The 21,662-nt window shown below is 37.3% G+C and overlaps 1 protein-coding gene across 2 annotated transcripts in view; it reads right to left on the bottom strand.

Moving 5' to 3' along the window:
- The window catches only part of LOC131430910 (phospholipase A1-like), a 33,486-nt gene extending 17,816 nt beyond the window's left edge, over positions 1-15,670 (bottom strand). Inside the window, exons 1-2 of one of the 2 annotated variants that reach the window (XM_058596182.1) lie at positions 14,953-15,670; positions 14,600-14,891 (exon numbers count right to left, since the gene is read on the bottom strand). In XM_058596182.1, coding sequence (XP_058452165.1) covers positions 14,600-14,658 — 59 coding nt within the window. In that variant the 5' untranslated portion in view covers positions 14,659-14,891; positions 14,953-15,670. The remainder of the gene's footprint in view (positions 1-14,599; positions 14,892-14,952) is intronic. The other variant, XM_058596181.1, reaches the window with a different exon arrangement.
- Between the last annotated feature and the right edge of the window lie 5,992 nt (positions 15,671-21,662).

The raw sequence follows: 21,662 nt of genomic DNA, 5'->3' as shown, positions 1-21,662 counted from the left end.
CGCGCTGCATGGATGTGTCGAAAAATAAAGTTGAGTCAGGGACATTTAGGAGGCTGACACGGATAGGAATATATCTTGAAGGGTTGATTTCCTGTGACATATGGTTAAAATATACAGTCATGAATCTTGTTTGAGATTGAAGCTCAACTAGCCTTTCGAAGTTATTAATAACTAGGGGATTCAGTACCTCGCATCTTATTAGCAGTCGCGACGAAAGCTCCCAAAAACGATCCTTCAATGGAAGAACTCCCGCCAGAACTTCAAGACTCATTGTATGTGTCGAATGCATGCAGCCTAAAGCAATTCGCAAACAACGATATTGAATTCGCTCTAATTTGATAATATGAGAGTTTGCAGCGGAACGAAAGCAAACGCATCCATATTCCATCACTGAAAGTATCGTTGTCTGATACAATTTTATTAGATCTTCCGGATGAGCACCCCACCAAGATCCGGTTATTGTTCGAAGAAAATTTACTCTTTGTTGGCATTTTGTTATCAGAAACCTAATGTGTCCTCCCCACGTGCATTTGGAATCAAACCACACCCCGAGGTATTTGAAAGTCAAAACCTGTTGGATCATTCTTCCCATCATATGGAGCTGAAGCTGCGCGGGATCATGCTTTCTTGAAAAGACGACTAACTCTGTTTTCTCCGCAGAGAATTCGATACCAAGATGAACAGCCCAATCGGACAAGTTATCTAAGGTATCTTGCAATGGTTTATGCAGATCAATAGCTTTGGGTCCAGTAACTGAAACTACGCCATCATCTGCCAATTGTCTTAGTGTACATGGGGATACTAGACAGCTGTCAATGTCATTTACGTAAAAATTATAGAGGAGCGGACTGAGGCAAGAGCCTTGCGGTAGACCCATGTAGCTAATTCTGAATGTTACCAAATCGCCATGTGAAAAATGCATGCGTTTCTCTGACAAAAGGTTGTGCAAATAATTATTTATAACCGCTGGGAGTCCATGTTGGTGAAGCTTGTCTGAAAGAACATCAATGGAAACTGAATCAAATGCTCCTTTAATGTCTAAAAATACAGATGCCATTTGTTGCTTTTGAGCGAAGGCAATTTGGATGTCAGACGAAAGTAATGCAAGGCAATCATTCGTCCCTTTATTTCTACGGAAGCCAAACTGAGTATCTGACAACAAACCGTTCGTCTCGACCCAAGTGTCGAGACGTCGTAGAATAATTTTTTCGAACAATTTTCTGATGCAGGACAACATCGCGATGGGTCTATATGAGTTGTGATTGGAAGCTGGTTTCCCCGGCTTTTGAATGGCGATAACTTTCACTTGCCTCCAGTCAGGTGGAACAATATTTTGCTCAAGAAGCTTGTTGAACAATTCCAACAAACGTCTTTTTGCGAGGTCGGGCAGATTCTTCACCAAGTTGAATTTAATTCTGTCCAACCCAGGAGCGTTATTGTTACAAGACATGAGTGCTATGGAAAATTCCATCATAGAAAAGGGGCTATCAATGGAACCATTATTTGAAAAAGATTCCCTAATAATGCTATGCGTAGGAACAGAATCTGGACAAACTTTCCTCGCAAAATCAAATATCCATCGGTTCGAGTATTCCTCACTCTCATTTCCTACGTTACGATTCCTCATTCGTCTGGCCGTATTCCAAAGAGTGCTCATTGAGGTTTCTCTTGACAAACCTTCGACAAAATGTCTCCAATAGCTACATTTCTTGGCCCGAAGTATGCTCTTGTACTTGGTTTCTAAAGTCAAGAATTTTTCAAAATTCTGAGGAGTTCCTCCTCCTCGTTTTAAAAACGTCTTGAAGGCATTTTGTTTCGCGTGCTTAGCATCTGAGCACTCTTTGTCCCACCAAGGGTTTGGAGGCCTTCTGTTAGACGATGGACCAAGAAATCGTTTGGTTTGGGCTTGTTCTGCGGCCTCCAGAATCGAACAAACGAGGAAGTCATATTCTTCAAGTGGGGGGAGCTCTTCCATTGAAGTTAAGGCACTTGAAATATTACTTTGGTATTTAATCCAGTCAATATTTTTTGTCAAATCATATGGAATATTAACTGAATTAGCAATGCCTTTGTTACTGCTAATTGAGATGATGATTGGTAAATGATCGCTACCATGTAAATCAGGAAATACTTTCCAGGTGCAATCTAGTCGAATTGAAGTCGAACAAAGAGATAAATCTAATGCACTTGGACGTGCCGGAGGTCTTGGGATCCGTGTCATGCTACCCATATTTAGTACCGTCATGCTAAAATTGTCGCAAATATTATATATTAGAGATGATCTGCTATCATTGTAAACGGAACCCCACATCATTCCGTGCGAATTGAAATCTCCTAAAATCAAACGTGGAGCAGGAAGGGCTTCGACAATTTCATTAAGCTGTCGTTGTCCAACTTGAGCTCTTGGAGGAATATATACCGAAGCAATGCAAATGTCCTTTCCTTTAATGTTTATTTGACAAGCAACAACTTCTATACTAGAAGTCGAAGGAATGTTTAATCTATAAAAGGAATAACATTTCTTAATTCCTAAAAGCACTACACCATACGGAGAGTCTCTATCGAGACGTATAATGTTAAAATCATTAAAATTTAAAGCTATGTTTGAAGTAAGCCATGTTTCGCATAAAGCAAATACATCACATTTTTGACTATGCAATAAAATTTTAAATGAATCAAGTTTTGGCATGATGCTTCGACAATTCCACTGCAGGACAGTGATTGTATCATTTGCGGCGGGTGATAAATTATCCATCAAAAGATACAAAACCTGAGACAATTGGCCATTGAGCTGATAACTGCTTCAAAAAATTTCTAGCTATTGGAAGGAATGCCATTATGAGGGTCTTTAAGGGTTCAGATATATTGAATGCTGAGAAAATCCATTCAACAATTTCCGAAAACTTCAGTAATCCTGTTGGTGGCTGTGAAATGGAGCCCACAGGATTATTACCTTTTTCTGTGCTAGATCCTGGATTGGTTTGTGAATTTGACAAACCAGGAGGCACAGTCTTTGGTTTTGACTTTTTTTGTTTAACACGGGGATCTTTTTTTGAAGATGAAACTTTAGGTGTCTTTTTTGGTAATTTGGAAGAAGACTTCTTTCTCTTAACTGACCCTTGGGTAGTGATAAACGAATTACCTTCACTATTTTCGTCAGAGTCAGAGTCCTCTGTTTCCTCTAGATTTGAAAACCCGTTTTCGGTTTCCAAAGGGGGGACATCAATGACCGTTTTAAGCATTTCTGCATATGTGCGCTTAGACCGTGCTTTTAAAGAAAGCTTAATTTTGTCTTTGTGCACTTTAAATGTTTCATACTCTTATTAAATAATTTTGGATATTAACTTTGAAACCAATTGATTCAGATTGATTCGAGTAGTTCACGAAAGCATGCTTCAGTGTTTATGTCACACAGTCAGCATCATTTTTCCAAACCAGTGCTTGACATTTGCGTTGCCTATTTGTAATCAGTTATGCTAATCTAAAAAAACCCTTCTTAGTCCACTTAGTGGAATTTTCATATATCTTGAAAAATCACCATAGGGGGGAGTACATGAAATTTTCGAAATCGAAAAAAAATTTTTGATGCCAAAAGGCTTAGAATTGCATGAAACGTCGAGATTTAGTGTCATCTCAAAAAAAAATTTTTTTGAAAAAGTCGACTTTTTGGGACTTTTCTAAAATATGAAAATTTTTCAGTCACAGAAAGTTGATTTTTTCAAAAAAATTTTTTTTTGAGATGACACTAAATTTCGATGTTTTATGCAGTTTTAAGAGTTTTGGCATCAAAAAAAAATTTTCGATTTTGGAAATTTCATGTACTCCCCCCTATGGTGCTTTTTCAAGATCGATAATTGTCAAACCTTTACCACCGGGCAGCACCCCTTAAGCATGTCCGATTTAGGTCAAATTTTGCATGAAGGCTTTTTTCGAGGTGCTTAAACTTTTGAGCACTAGAACTTTACGAAAATAGAGTTGATCCCAAAATTTTGGCACCCTTATATATACAAGAGCGGTAAAAATCAACGTGTTTTGTCGGTTACGTCACTTATACCATCATATATCTGGAACCAAAAGTCACAACCATTTGATCTTCGAACTTGATCAACGGCCCGACAGTAGCTTTCAAACGAGCCCAAGTTTGTTAAAATCGGATCAGCCATCTCTTAGAAAATTGAGCGCGTTCAAATACAACGCTTTTTGTCGGTTACGTCACTTATACAATCATATCTCCGGAACCAAAAGTCACAGCCATTTTATCTTCGAACTTGATCAATGCCCCGATAGTAGCTTTCAAACGAGCCCAAGTTTGTTAAAATCGGTTGAGCCATCTCTGAGAAAATTGAGCGCGTTCAAATATCTTCGAAAAGTGCACACACATACACACATACACACACATACACACACACACACACATACACACACACACACACACACACACACACACACATTTTCCGATCTCGTCGAGCTGAGTCGAATGGTATATAACACTATGGGTCTCCGTTCGAAAGTCGGTTTTTCCAGCAATTCTAATACCTTTCTATAGAGAAAGGCAAAAAGTAAACTTATTGTTTTAACCTGAACTGAATTCTTAGGAATGGTAAATATTGTGCTTGAAGTGATATTCAAAATATTTAATAGGCTAATTATTTTTTTAATATTTGGAATCGATAAATTGGTATTGGTTAATGGTTTAAACTTTTAACATAATTCCAACGTTCAATAGTTTACACAGCACAATTAATCCACGATTAAATACATGCAAGGATAGAACGAAATACTGTAGTTGACATTAATCGTAAGTTTATACTTACCTTAAATCTATTTTCCTGGGTTTTTTCTTCAAATTTTTGAAAAATCTTGTTCGTGTTCGCCAGTCATCGAAAGTTAAAATATTATATGAACTGAACTGTTAAAATTATACGTAACACAGTTGAAATCAGCTAAGGCCATCCATTACAAAACGAAGTGGGTTCACTATTATGGGTACTTCCAGCACCGGAACCCAAGAACCGGTGTAATCGAAGTCGGTTCGTACGGCCACCAACTAACATGAAAAGACCAACTAACAAATTTAGAAGATTTTATACGATTTTGCCATCGTACTCTAAACGACGGTTTAAATTTTTGTTGTATTCGAAAATATGCAGTAATATTTGGTAGGACCATAAGACCTTTCATTTGATCCTAAGATTGGTTTGAACGGTTTTTAATCCAGTTTAGATTTTTTTTACGGTTTTTGTTTCGCCGGTTTAAGTGACGGTAAACAATATCGAACACACTTTACCCTATAACTCCGTAACCAGAAGTTGGATCCGGATGAAATTCAGGAATTCCGTGTGGAACCGTGAGACCTTTCATTTGAATCTAAGTTTGTAGAAATCGGTCAAACCATTGTTTTTTAAAAAGGTGATTTGCGTAACCTTTCTATATGAGAAAGGCAAAACATTGAATGTAAAAAACGGACGTATAGCTTGCAATGCAAAAGTTTTTCAAGAACATTTTTTAATATGAATCGAACAAAACCACTTTGAATCCAAAAACCGGATGAAAATTTACCCAGTTTTTTCGGAACAAGTGTGGCTTCGCTTGTCTGGTTTACCCAAAACTAAGTAAATTATTTTGTTATGTTAGTACCTTAGTTAGGTCCGAACGAGCCACAGCGGTAATAATTTCAGGTGGGCAATTTAAGAATTTTGTACCGATTTCAAGCGAAATTTAATTTGAAGGAAATACTCTTTTTCTGAAGACAAAAGAAATGATTTCGACTGATAAAAGCTTAAACTGAAATAACTAATCATTTCATATTTAATCTCAATTTTTTGTTACAAAAATCTGTAAATTCAAAGTGACTACTTGAAAAGAAAAATAGCACCATTCTTGATAATAGTATCACTCAATCTGGGCAAACTTTTGATCAGTGTTTTTTCGTGTAGTCGACGAACACATGTCTCGAAATTTCTCCAGTTCCGCGTAATAACTTTTTTAAATCGTCCACTCTTGCGATCTAGGCCATAGTCTTACAATCCAATTCTTCTTTCAATCGGATTGGTCTCTGTAGATTATAAGGGGCAGTTCGTTGTCTTGATGTTATTTTCCTTTATCTACTATTATCCTTTTAAAGCACTCAGTCTTTATGGGTGTTGTTAAATACCTACTGTTTCTAGAATTTAATCATTGATGCAATACAATTTCTTCGAACTGTGCTGTTTATCACTCTGTTTTCAAATTTGAATCACTCAGTACTTTAACAGGTTTATTATCGTGAGTATGAGAATCCCTTTCACATTCCATAATTGCACCGACGATCGTACCATGGGGTGGTTTTGGTTGTTTAGAGATTTTCTAACAGAAATCACCGATGACCAAAACTTACTGCCAAGCAATAAAGCTATGTGACTAGTACTGCGATTCTTATAAAACTGATTTCGATCAAATCTTGAGCAAAATATTTTTTAATCAGACAGATGTTTCTTATTTTTCACTCTTAGGACAGAAAATATTCCTACCCTGTGATAAAAGTTTAGCTAAGTGTATTAGTAGAAAAAAACCAGACCAGATAAATTAAATATCTACCACTGCAATAATTATGTGCCGTTACCTAAAACTGTTCGCACCTGGTACGGTTATTTGTTCCAGCAGTATATTATCTAAATTTTTTTCTGTCTAATTTCCACTTATAACACAATTAGAAATTCCCTTCGATCCAATGGAATATATCGAAACACCATTCCTTTAACAGCCTTTTCCACCTCTTGCGATGACAATTATATAATTCTTCATTGCCTCTTTCATATAATTCCCATTCTTTCGGTTTATGTTGCCTCGTTCGCGGGGAATTAACTTAGATTCATTCCGATTTACTCCGCCAATTTAAACCCCCAAGCCCGCCGACTGGTATGCTGACTGCGGTAAAAAGTGGGTGCCGCTAGCAGACGGAGAGGTAATAAATACTATACAGTACACGAGGAGTCTACGTCCGCTCTGCGATACAACACACGCAATATAGTGGAGAGTAGAGCAGGTAAATTCACTTTCAACTCGACATTGATCTTGAATTGGTAGCCGGTTTTTAGTAGAGATAGCAGATGTGTACACTGCTATAAATATACACTCTTTAGAAGTGTGTCAAATAATTTCAATGCACAATAGCTATACTTTGATTTGGGTTATGATCAATCTCAAGTGTTAGTAATAAAATTCACTGGATAAATGGTATTCAAATATTCCTTTCAATTCATTCATATTTTACAGTGTAGCGTGTTCCTCTTTGATATCAATGCAGGAGGTAAACAATGCACTCGTAAATCACAATTTTCTGCTTTATTTTCACAAACAGTTTGTTGACATTTAAACCTTTAAGGATTCGATCGAAGACCGTTTCCATTTGCAAAATGCGACAGCGAGTGAAACTCTGCGGCTGAACGACGGAAGCGCGTAGAGTGACCGTTACAAAGCATGACTGCAGATATCAATTATTTTCATAGTGCCTGGGTCTGCAAATGGTTTCGGTGTTTAATGGGTGAATCGAAGGAACTTGAATCGGCAAGTCTCGCCGCAATCCAATTTTCACTATGATTGATAAGATGGAAATATACAGGAAAATCGCCAAGAGGCGAGAAATATTTTTAACTAACGGAATCGAACGAGCATTTCTGGTTTTATAGGAAAGACATTGCGGTGGCCGTCAGGTGGCCAGATACTGGAAATCTGGTTTTGCACTGAGGCATAAACTAGTTTGTTCGGTAGGCTGAAAAGAAAAGTTTGTAAGATGGAAATTGCCCCTGCTGTATCTAGCGCGAAGCTTAAGGCTCCTGCCAATTTCTAGGTTATTGTGCTGAATAGTGGGACAAAACGATGCACACGGAACAGAGAAAACGAACTTTTAGAATAGCCTGTGGTCAGTGGCACTTAACGTAACCTAAATTTCCGTCGGAAAAGAATTAAGAATGTTTTCTGCTTCGAAACTGTTTTCAAGCTACTTAATTGGCCTGATTCGATGTTGAGAAAATCAATTAAGGTATTTTACTTTATATATTTGGGGCATGCGGATTTTTCCATATTGACTAAGAACGCTTTGCTTGATAACGAATGAAGAGTAATGAATAATGGAACATGGGATCTCCGAGAAAAATCATTAGTCTAACAAATCTAGGAACATCATTCGCATCACATTCTGTAAAGCTGGTTGTCGATTTTCACCACAAGTATCCAGCAAAGTCTGGAATGTGAGAACAAGCATTGTATGTGCGTCGTTTTGGATCAGTACCAATATGGAACTGTATATATGTTTGGGTTTGGATAAGTGGAAACGCTCTGATTCTATCTACAACGTGCATCCAGTTAGCCCGTAATAAACTTATTTTATTAGTCATGGAAGTAGCAGTAAACTTTTTTTTCTTCCTCACGTTATGAAAAGGTATTGAATAATGAATGACGACTTTCTTAAGGCCAAATTAATCGATTAAAACTTTTACTAGAACCGTATGATTTTGCAAGATTATATTTAATTGAATTAACATAACACCCGTCGAGAGCCAGCTTGTAAATCTTGATGGAAAAAAGAAAATTCAAAAACTAGCTTGGCTGCACCAAGTACCAAGTAAAGTGGTTCTGGCGGTATTCTCAGATGATGCCATAAATCTTCAACTAATTTCTCACTGTGAAAACCGACTTTTGAACGGATCCCAAGTAACAATTTTTGTTATGCTACCTTATTTGTGACTAGTTTGCAACCAGAAATTTGAGTTATTATTACTAACATCCAACCACTTGCGTGACTCGAAAGCGCAGTTTCTACTATTTCTATATCGGCTAAAAATAAGTTGTCGTTATGTTGTAATGCCATACTGAAATAACTTATTCAGAATGCTCAAAATTAATCCGAGTAGAGTGATTTCTCATTATTTTAAATTCATATATCATGATAATTGTAATATCACAATCGATGTTTAATACCTATATTGTTTTCCTCAAGTTTATAATAATAAAAGCAAAGCCTTGATATTACATTCCTGTAGTGGAATTTGACCTTCTGTTTCAACAGACTTCGCAGCTGATTCGGAGTGTACAGAACCAGTGCATGGCAGGTGCTACGATTCTACTGACACTACGAATCCTTCCAGGTCGGGGCTCGAACATACGACATCTGGTTTGTAAGACCAGCGTCCTATGCGATGAACCGCCAACCCGGGACAAGTTTATTATTATTAAAGTTTATAATAATGCATAGAACAAAAATGACTATTCTACCTTTCATTATTTTCGTCAAAAAGTAGTTTTGAAAAAAGTAATATCCTGGTTTTATTTATGTTTTATACACTTCTTGCGAATCCATAGTGTGATCGCCATATTCAAGCCAACAAAAGTGTCTTAGGTTGCATTTTCGTTATGGTTACATTGGGAAAACCTACCGATAGCTATCTGAATCAATACAAAAATTGTATGTCATAATCTTATAATATCTAAATTATTGCTACATCCATTCACCGTAACGATTTACATATACGCTTACGTATTTATAATGGTTTCGCAACCTTTTTTCAACTAGTAGCTAAAACCATAGCTGTGATTAAAGATATGTTAGAATAAAGTAACGATAACTCACGAATGATAGCTAGTTCAATGTTTATGTTATAAAGAAACACTATCGTCATCAGCATAACATAAAAAAACATGTTCGTGCTCTTGTTGCAACATATCAACAATATTAGCAACCCGTTACTAGTTCTGATACCACACAAGTGGTATCAGAACTAGTAACGGGTTGCTAATATTGGAGTCAAATAAACTTATTTTCAAATAGTAGCTAGTAGAACAAGGGGAGAGTCACTTAACACAAACTATATTGTGCCTCTAAAAACACGTGATATACTGTGAGTCTAAATGTGCCACACCGTGCCTCATGAAACAGCTACTTGTCAAAACTGAGCCCTTTGTGAACCGCAACTGTGCAACTGTATGAAAACGAAAGTGCCAATATTGATAAATGCACCAACGCATTGTGTTAATGTGTGATTGGCACATTGTTCTAAGCGTCCGCCCCTTGAGCTAGAAGCATAGTTGTTATTAAAGATATGTTTGGATAAAGTAACGGTAGCTTATAAATTATAATTAATACAATATGACAAAAAGATGTGGTGATTTGGAACCTAAATAACTATTTCGTAACTAGTTATGTTATGAAGAAACATTGCTGTCACTTTGTTTTAACCAGTATAACATAATAATGACAAATAATGCTACTCGATTTTCTCAGAGATAGCTGAACCGATTTTCACAAACTCAGATTCAAATAAAAGGTTTCATGATCTCATAGATCGCTTTTGAATTTTATCTTGATCCGACTTTCGGTTCCGGAATTACAGGGTGATATGCACAAAAAATGAAAAAAATTGTCACACACCTCTCTTAGAGATGACTTGACCGATTTTCACAAACCTTAATTTATACGAAAGGTCTTATGGTCCCATATATCGCTATTGAATTTTATCTTTATCCGATTTATTTTTCTACCGATTTTTACAAACTAAGATGCAAATAAAAGGTCTTGAAATTCCTAAAAAAAGTCTTCGAAAAGTTGATCCAGATCCTACTTTCGGCTCCGGTATTACAGCACGATAAGTGAAAATTTTTTAATTACATGAGTGTTTTTTTTTTAAAGTGATGGCGAAACGAGATGCAAATTTTTATAAAACATACTGGTAAATTCATCTAGTTGGCAGACCTTGTTAATTAGTCTATATATAAATCTACTTTTGGACTACTAATAAAGTAGCCACTTCCGGCCAAAACAAATATTTTCGGGCCTTCTGGTTTTCGATTTTTCCCGGTCCAGCTAAGAACACTGTCGACAAAACTCTTCTGTTAGTTCGGAATTTCGTGATGCACAAGCAAAATTTGGACACGTTGCTTCTCTTGCTTTTAAGCCGTCTTCAAAACAGAAAAGTAAATGTAAAAATCGAAGAGTTGGCACAATGTTACACACACATTTTAAAATGAGAGATATGCAGTTGAATGCACTAAAGACTGTCCCAGAAAGTATGGACGCAACCAAAAACCGCTGCCATTTCGCAATGGTTCAGAGTCTGTCAATTTTTTGGCTGCGTCCTGTTGTTTACATTCTTCTCTAACCACTTGTGTAGTTGTTTATTTGTTTTCATTAGTATGTTTCGAAATGTGTGGACTTTCAGCAGAACAACGTCGAAAAAATGTGTACAAATGGTGCACAGAACACGGACTGTCACTGAGAAAGATAGCAAAAAATGGAAGGAGTAAGTGAAAAAGCCGTGCGAAATGCAATCAGGAAGTTCGGTGAGGATAACACATTTGAGGATAAACCGAAAACGGGTCGGAAAAAAGGTCCTGCTAACCTTCAGTTGGATAAACGTATACTGAAAACGTTTCAGTTCGGGATGTGGCAAAAAAGTGGGCACTTCGAAGAAAAATGTTCTTCGTGCTAGAGAACGTTTGAATCTTCGAACCTATAAGAAGCAGAAACAACAAAAACGTAGTCCGAAACAAGAAGCGTCGTTCAGGCCGAGGGTTCGAAAGTTGTACAATACGATTCTTGCTGGAAATTTAAACTGCATAATCATGGACCACGAAACCTACGTGAAATTCGATTACAAATCCTTGCCGGGACCACAATATTATACGGTGCGAACAGGGCAAGTGTTAAACCAGTCCGAGACATCGATTGAAGTCGAAAAATTTGGTAAGAAAGCTATGGTCTGGCAAGCAATTTGTAGCTGCGGTAAGATTTCGAAACCTTCCATCACCGCTGCTTCAATGATCAGCGTAATATACATCAAGGAATGTTTACAAAAACGACTTCTATTCATGATTCGAAGCCACAAGGATCCTGTTGTCTTCTGGCCAGATCTTGCTTCTTGCCACTACTCGAAATCAACGGTAGAATGGTATACTACCAAAAATGCCACTTTCGTCCCAAAAGACATGAATCCACCAAATTGCCCACAACTTCGACCAATTGAGGAATTTTGGGCATTAACCAATGCACATCTTAGGGAACATAACTCGGCAGCCGAAACCATTCAAAAGTTCGAAAAACATTGGAAAAAGTGTCAAAACTTGTCGCCAAGAAGTCTGTACGGAATTTAATGAGGAACGTTCGCAAGAAGGTGTGCCAGCTAGTCTACAATGGCTAAGTAGCAAATGTTGAGAATATTATTCTGTTGTTGTGGTCTAATATTATTAGTATATCGAATAAAATTTGAATATCTAACACTTGTGAATTATTTACAGCGAAATCGAAGTGCGTCCATACTTTGGGACAGTCTTTAGATGAAAAATTGCGATATGTATAGCGTTGGAGCAATACTCTACGAATAGACAGACTGGAAAAAGGACTGATGGAATAAAAATAGTAAAAAATGAACACAATTATCAATTTGAACAATGAATTGATCGTAAAACGAATAGAATGCGCCAGAAGACACGAAAAAGTGAACACGGAAGAGTTATTTTGTTATTCAACAATGCACCTGCACACAAAGCAAAACCAGTTCAAACTGCCGTTGTCATCAGACTTGGCCCCTTCCGACTATCTTTTGTTTTCATTGACGGGCCACGCATTGGATCAGCAGAACTTTGATTCTTACGAAGAAGTCTAAAATTGGATGACTGATTGATTTACTTCATAAGACGAACATTTATATTGGTATGGTATGTATAAATTGACAATAATATGGTCACGATGTGTGGAAAACAATGGTCAATATTTTGAATATTTTTTTTGCTTTTCAAAATTTCAAAACCATTTCAACAAAAAAACTCTTACTTCATACCGGTGTGCCTTGTGATAAATGTGATATTTGTGTTTCTGTTGAATTTGTTTCCGTAGATGTAGGACTATAAGTTAAATGCCGTAGTGACCGGATACAGCGAACCATGCCTGGTTTCCGTCTAGTCAATCTGACTTCCTCTTAATGTGTTTTCATATGCCGGGTAGTCTGAATGGTAAAACAATTCCCCCGGTTAGGAGTTGACAACGGGTTCGAGTCCCGTCTCTGCAGTAACATTTTGGCGGTTTTCATTACATATTTGCATTTGCATGTAAATTTTCCAATCTGCTTTCTCGTAGGGTCTACTGATTATATTTAAATAAACTATGTTTTTCCAAAGTGAACTCAATCAACCTCATCTACTAGATTAAATGTCCGAGCCTCGAACTCAACGTTACCCAATAAATTCTGTACAACGCTTGCACCATATCTTTTACATACTTTCATCAACTTTTTCCTGTTGTTTTTGAAGACAGAAATTTTGGAAGCACAACATTTTTGTATTCGACGAAGGTCTTGCAGATTTCCACAAAACCTACATCGTTGATTTTGTAGCGCTCCATAATCGGTTTAGCGTTTGGTACGATGTCCGATTCGGCCAAAACAGATTGTCACCTTCGTAGGACCGGTGGATGGACAGCAGGCGGCTCTGGAGACATTTTTCGTTGTATATTCGGCCGTTGATGGTACCGGTGGTTATGTACAGCATGCTGAATTTTCCACACCCACAGATCGCCACACCAAATTTGTCGACCTTTTTCTTTCGGAACTTGATGATGAAAAACTACAGGCCTCAACGATACATTTCGGCTGCACTAAGCATTTACGGTACAGCTTCTTGACGCGGGATTTCGCCACCGTATTTTATGTAATTAGTTATTCTTCTTACCTTGAAGACATGAATTCCAACTCGCGTCACTATTAGCTGGAAGCTTCGATTTCGCTTGAAGTAATCCCTCGCCTTCCTATTATTCGCAGGTCTGCATTTCACCACTTTACATCCGCTAAGTTTCCTTGAATGGCATTACCACGCGTAGCACGGTCGTATTGTCGATTCCCAACTATTTCGCGATCCTCTTGTAGGACTGGTTTGGATTTTCCACGACCGCACCCAGAAGTCTTTGTCGAAGCACTTCTAGCTTAGAAGCCATTTCGATAACTACTTGACAGATTATGATGAAATTTTGCACGTTTTTTTAAATGTTTCTTCCCGAAAAGCAATATTAATTTTTGTCCGTGCAATAAAAAGGTTATTTCAAAGGGAAGTGTTGTATATTTTTTAGCACAGTTTTATATTTTTTTAGTCTATTACACTATTTTTTCGGATATTCCCTAAAAATTGTCTGTAGGCTTTGAATTTTGGAAATTTGTATGACTTTTTGATTGGTGACACTTGCCATGATACCCTATTAATTTTCAAATCCATAATTTAGAGAATAAATGCTTTGAATTACACTTTTTTATTGCAAACCATTTTTATTTGACGACACCTGTATATCGACAACATATAGAAAAAAACTCTATACGCATAGTTCAGTTATATGGCTATAATGATGTCTATACAGATCCATACTTCACAAACAGAAGTGTTTCTATGATTCTTCCTCTTCGTACACTCAAAATTGTGTTTATGCTCCGTTATTAGCAGTCAATCATTTGTTGCTTCCAACTCAATCTGGCGTATTCAAGAAGCAAATAAAATGAGGAATGTAAGGAGTAGTTGAGGTTTTCTATCGGCTTTAGGTTATTTTTACCACATGTCAAATTAAATGAGTTGCATTCTTTATACTTACGTTGTATAGAGAAAAAATCGTATATCCTCATGTGGACAATCGTAGTCTTTTTTCCACATGCACTTGAAAAAGTTTAAATCGAAAACACCACCGGAAAACAGACACCACGTCTCTGAAAAAATAAAGTACAGTTTAAACACACACCATTTATTGACCTTTTTATTACATTTAGTTTAATCGTGGTTAATCGCACTAATTTTCATATTTTTTTTTAGATTCTTCACTTTCATCAAGCATGTAGCATTCCAATGCGGGAAAACACTTTCCATTTCACCACTGGCTTCGCAGTTCGCTGCTTAGTACACGCGTGAAAAATTGTTAGACGACTGCTGCACAAACTGATAATACATTACCTGCCAGTAAAGATAGAATCAGTAACAGCCGTACCAACATATTCATTATGTTTGAAGGCTAATGAAGAGTAACAAAAATAATGTGATCAACTTGAGCGAACTTTAAACCGATAATTTTCCATTGATTGCCACTTTTGTGTTTCGCAACTTCGGCTACGTGCTACAACTTCTTAGTTATTGGATCTTCGGGAGCACTATATGAACATATTAGCCACAGCGAGCCTGCAGCTTTTTCCACCGAACGCTTGAGCAAAGTTCCACCTCATCGTTACGAAAGCCCGGATAGAACTGAAAATGCTGCTCCGAACGGAGGCTCATCGAAAGCATTTCATGTTTCAGTTCAAGATCACTACCGAACGATGTGGAATGGTGGGTATAGAGGAGTGAATTTTCTTTCACGGTGCACCGAGCTAGGCTTCAACCAAGACTGTTTTCCGCGGCCCATATCTAGCTCTGCATATCTGGGCGACCAAGCAAACCGAAGCCCACGATCAGCTGAACTTGGACGCTTTCAAGTATGTCGTTGTCTGGCTAGTTTTTAATGGGTCCTTCGGTGCGTCAGAAAAGCCTGTGGAAAATGATATCGGCAGGTTTAATTATAGCTTGGGTAAATTGAAATTAAGTGGTAGACAAATTCCGTGACAGTATGAAGTGCCCTTGGTGGGTAATCCTTTTTGTAATGTTTAAGGTTTCGCAAGAGAATCTAATCACGCTTTTTTATTCTCTGCTGCCCTATTATCAACCAAGAACAGTTTATGCAGCTTCTTTAGTTGCCATGACAGCATGTAAAATGAAATATTCATTCTTTAGTTGTAAGGATAGCTTTCTTTAGCCTTCAACCTAAATTAAGATAACCATATTTTAATATTATTTTGAACAAGATGAAAAGGCTGAAGTTTGTATATATTTTAAATTACCGAACATATTGCATAATGTTAACTTGGACTATCGCTTGATAAAATGTGGTAACGGTTCCCCCATTCAACTCAGCTCCAGTAGTCATCACATATACGAAAACCATTCGTTAGAGCAGGATCTGCTATCACTGTTCGATGGTCTGACTCTGATGATAAGATGAAAATAGGTGCATTCACTTCGATTTTCTGCGTCGCAGCAATATTTAAAATAAAATTCGAACCATTTTTGCCTTTCTCATAAAGGCTATGCAATCGCTGTGAAAACCGACTTTACAACCGAGGCCGAGTTTCATATACCATTCAACTCAGTTCGTCGAGATAACAAAATGTCTTTGTGTGTATGTAAGTGTGTGTGTATGTATGTGTGTGTGTATGTGACAAATAATGTCACTCAATTTTCTCAGAGATGGCTGAACCGATTTGCACAAACTCAGATTCAAGTGAAAGGTTCTATGGCTTGATATAAATTTGTTGAATTTCATTTGGATCCGAATGCCGGTTCCGTAATTACAAGGAAATATGTGCAAATTTATTAAAAAATGCGCACTCAATCTTCTCGGAAATTTCTAACCCGATTTTCACAGACTAAGAAGAAAATGAGAAATCTTAAATTTTTTTAAAAAGTTCCCCAAAAGTTAATCCAGATCCGACTTTCGGTTCCGGCATAACAGTGCGATTAGTAAAAATTTTCAATTTTAATGAGTATTTGTGCACAAGCGATGGCGAAAAACCGCGTAATTCCGGAAATCTGGGTAAAAAAACCTCCAAACAGAAGAAAAACAAATTTTTTTTGATGCCATATATTTTAAGAATGCATGAAACGTCCAGACCTGGTGTAATCTCAAAATTTTTTTTGTAAAAATCGACTTTAGGACAGAAAAATTTTGAGATTTCCAAAATCGAAAATTTTTTTTGATGCCGAAAAAAACCGCGTAACTTTGAAAACCCGCGTAAACACGGAAATCCACGTAAATAGAAACAACATAAAAAACCCCAGTTTATATAAAACAACTTTGAGACTGCTAGTCCCCGGTTTTCGCTACCGAAAGCACCGATAATAGTGAAGAAAACCTCCAAAAAAAACGGAACTCACTTCGATTTCTCAGCAACGGTTAAGCCGATTTTCACGAATCATGCAATTTCATCCTGATCCGAAATTATAGGGTGATGAGTAGAAAAACATTCAAAATGTTGTGCGTGCTTTGTTCAATTTTGTATAGCGTGCATGGTTGCCACATTATAATTGATATTTTTCAGATGAAAAAATGTTAATTTCTAATTCTTTTATTCAATTTGTGCCTACTTGTTAGTGTTACAAGATCATGATACCGATGCTTTTCTATAAAAGTACACTTATCGCTTTTCGCATATAGAAAGTTTATGCAATAACTTGAAAAAATGACTAGTAAAAATTGGCCCAGAGGGCTAAGTATTCTATATCATTCGACACAGTTCATCGAGCTGAGCAATGTATGTGTCTGTGCGTGTATATGTCATATTATGTACTAAACGAACCGAAATCGGCTACACTGGTTCAAAGTTCCCGTTTCCAGAAGAACCGGAAATAGTGGTCAAAAAGTTTAAAACGAGACTCACTCAATTTTATCAGATATGATTTGATCGATTTCCACAAACAGGCTCAAAAAAAAAGTTTCTATAGTTTCATAGGTTGCTGTTTAATTTCATCCGGGTCCGACTTCCGGTTCCAGAGTTATAGGGTAAAGTGTGTTTAATTATTTAGTGCGATGATGCAAATTAAGAAACATTCTTATTAACTTGACATAACTGTTTACAAATTAAAAAGGTTACGTTAGTTTATATCCAAAGAAAGTTTCTTATTTTATTCAAGATTGAAAAATAAAGTTTCTTCACAGAATCTTCTAGTGATATTTTTGTAAATATAAGTAATATGAGATAGGCATCGTTACACTACTAGGAGGATTAAACAAGGCTTTTTTCTGTGGAATTGCTTCTAAGAGCCAAAGCAAAGATATTGTATCCGATTTTACCACAATTAGTTGATTGAAAGTCGAGTAAATAACATGGCGACTCTACTAATGAGATGACTATCGGTACAATTTCCCTACAATATATTGAGAAAATGTCTAACAATAAAAAAAGGAATGTTTAAGTACTATATTCCATTATGGAACTTGAACTGGTATTCCAAAAGATCGTTTTTCTTGATGACCCTATATTTTTCCAACTAGCTTTTAACATCAGAATTTTATGCTTTGAACCACCTTCTTTAGTCACAATACTCTCAATCACCGTATTCACAGACGCATTGTAGCTTTTATAAACAAATGGGAGCATGAGATTAATGTTAGCTATTTATTTTACAAATGTCTTAGTTTACAACGATTAATTGTTAAATCAGAGTATTTAAGTTTGAAATTCGTGCTTGCTTCGGTTCAGATAAAAACTGTTCGGATGGGGTAAGTACGCCACCGCACGGAATTGATCAACTACAAAATGTTTATTATACCGGTTACTCTTTATGGCCACGGAACCTGGACCATGTCGACCGTAGATCAATGCACTTTCAGCCTTTTTCGAATGGAACGTGCTGAAAACAATTGATGTCGGAGTGTATGTAGTAAACGACGTTTAAACCACCTATAGTACGAACTGTTGAACTGCTGTCTGCTGGGCTGAGAATGTCACGACGATACCAGATGATAACCCCAAAAGGTTCGGTATGGCGGTCTACATGTAGTATAAACATGCCTTAATTCACTTGAAACTAGATCGAGTGGTATGAAGAAAAGCAGCAATTATTTAAAGTTATTTCTATCCAACCTGTTTCTATCTCATTGCTCTGCCAGACGTAAAAATGATACTAATATCCTTAACAAAGATAAAAAATCTCTGTTTGAATCTTTCCGATAATGAAAATAACACCGGTAAACTGGGATTCAACTGTTTTTTTTTGTGTGGACAATTCATGGTGGAGGCATTTTTTCCGAAGATATAATTATATAAGTGACATCACTCCGGATTGGTGATTCAATGCGTAGGGCGCTGGCCTCACATGCCAATTGTCGTACGTTCGAGCCCCGAGCCCACTTCTTCTACAGCACAGGGTAATTCAGCGCGCTATACTTATATTTGAACGGACCCGAATGAAACCTATACACATACGAAAAATCGTGGCAATTTACAATCGTACCTAGTTATTTGAAGTTTTGTTTGCTCAGTTTCAAGTGCCTAGTAATATAGTTGCTTCATCGCTTTTGCTGAGCAAGTTTGAATGAATAGAATTATAAATGGAGTAAAGCAGGCCCGTGCGCAGGGGGGGGGGGGGGGGGGGTTGGGGGTTCGCCGCATACATTTTTTTAAAATTAAGTTTCATGAACAATGGAGTACTTATTATATTAACTTAAACTGCAGGAGGAATCTGTTAATGTATGTGTATTCTGTAATTGATATTTCAGCTATCTGATTATTCTTTCATCTATTTTCTCGAACCAATTCGAATGTTTACAAGAACCTCATTTGAAGGCCGCTCTCACACTATTGAAAGAGAAATTTTGTTACTTCAAGAGATCAACTGATGGTGGTTAAACTGAGCTTTGATTTGAAGAGAATCGATTGAAGAACCGAATGCTGCCCATTCGGTACGCCAGCGTCTGTTGTGTGTGTCAGAGTGTGAAGCTTACTGCAGTAGACAGATCGTCAGTGTGTTTCACATTCGGTTTCAATTGAATTGAAGAAATTTTACTTCACTGTTTCAGAATCCGAAATATCCAAGCATAAAAACGGAACATTCTTTTACAAATGATAAAATACAATATTCATGAATTTTTATTTGTTGATTTTGCTTTTCTAGTCAAATTTGCAAGTTTCCTAAATTTGAACACACAAATATGCATACGAAAAAATTGTTAGTTTTGCTGGTGACCTAGTCTCACATATCTAAAAGACTGAATTTGACAAATGACGAAAAAAAATTTTTGTAATGACTTAATATTGATATAGAATGAATTATACTGGCTCCGACTGTAGTATACATTCGCCTAGCAAGTGTGACTGTATGCATTTATATGCAACAGCCAAGCAGACGTGTGCTTCTGTGGCTCAGTTGATAAACGGACATACTTTAGGGTCCAATTATTTTCGGTTCAAGAGTGGCAGTCGCTATCAGCTTTTGTTTTTTATTCAATTGAATTTCAGGAAATGGACATTGGAAATCGCACAATAACGGGTGGCAACTAAAATTTTGGAATTTCTTTCTCAAGCTGTCAAAAAAGACAAACATACTTGGAGATGATCTGATTTATTGAAAATAAAGATACATTGTCCATTGTTGAAATAAAATTAGTGAACATTTGAAAACGGTCCGTAATCGGATGTTCGGCGAAGCTTCCTTTTAATTTCGGAACAGGAGCGTTGTACGGCCTTCATGTTAACTTTGCGAATGCATCTCTTGATTCTACCAATCAACTGTTAGCAATTCGTGGCTCTCAGTTCGTGCTGACATCTCATCAGACACAGTCGACAATTGCTTACGGTCGAGACGATAGAAACAAAGACAATACAGTGTAGTGAACAATAGAGTGAACGAAATGGGCCAATACGATTTAACAAAGCGCTGCAAAGTTAGGCCAGCAGCAACCGAAATTGAAATCTTGCTTAAGGAACGAATGCATCTAAGCGTTACTGATGTAAGTGAGATTCAATTCAACAAGGCGTCTAACTGTGTGTACATTATGTTCAAACGTGAAAAAGATGCAATTGCATTTGCTTCGGTTAATAACGGAGTGCACAGTATTGATCATGACAATGTTAAATAAAAAATCCCTGTGTACATGGTGGACAAGGCCATAGAAGTACACGTGCATGACCTTCCCCCGCAGACCAGCGATGGGTATGTTCGGGAAAGTATGTCGCAGTACGGTGAAGTTCTTTCCATCGAAAGGGAAGTATGGCGGAATTTTTTTCCGGGTATCCGGAATGGTGTGCGAATAGTACGTATGCAACTACGTAAAGCAATTCCATCTTACATCATTTGTGATCAAGACGGGATACATCCGTGTAAAACGCTGATTACGTATGAAAATCAACTGGTTACATGTCAGTTCTGTGAACAACCTGCACACTACGGCAAACCTTGCACTGAAACTGCAAAAAGGACATCTTCAAACAAAAACAAGGACAACCGCCCAACAACGGAAACTAGTGAGCGCAGTACTCCTGTTGTACCATCAAACCCACCAACAACTGCAATTAATGCACAACAAGGCGCGTCCACAGCAACTAACAACCAACCCAAGAATGCGAATTACAAGGAAAACGAAGAAAAAACGGAAACCAACAACGATACCACCGATGCAGCAATGGAGGACGAAACGAGCCACGAACAAAGTGCCCCTCAGTCATCGCAAGATAAAAATGGAAGCTCCTCTCCCCCTAGAAAAAGGGTGACAACGAGATCCAACGGTAAAAAAATTATTTTATCTAATAAAAACATGGCTCATTCGGCCACGTAAAGCTTGTACGCAAATTGGCCTGAATAAAAAATTTTTTACAAAAAAAAACATTCGTGGCTCTCCAGTTATTTTTGTACACCAAGGAGCTCAAAACCCCGGAAAAATCTTCGATTAGGCGACACTGAGGTAGATTTATCGGGTTGTGGTTTTTGGGTACAAATGGGATCGAATGGGTATTCAGGAACGATTGTGTTTTTGGCGCAATGCGATGACGCTTTATCCGGCCAAAACACGTATTGTCCATCGGCATGATGTTTTTGAAAAAACGGGATCAAAACTTTCTACAAACATTCGTTCTGGT

The sequence above is a fragment of the Malaya genurostris genome, chromosome 2 (assembly GCF_030247185.1).
Source record: "Malaya genurostris strain Urasoe2022 chromosome 2, Malgen_1.1, whole genome shotgun sequence".
NCBI lineage: Eukaryota > Metazoa > Arthropoda > Insecta > Diptera > Culicidae > Malaya > Malaya genurostris.
This window is presented reverse-complemented; position numbering and strand designations above follow the sequence as displayed.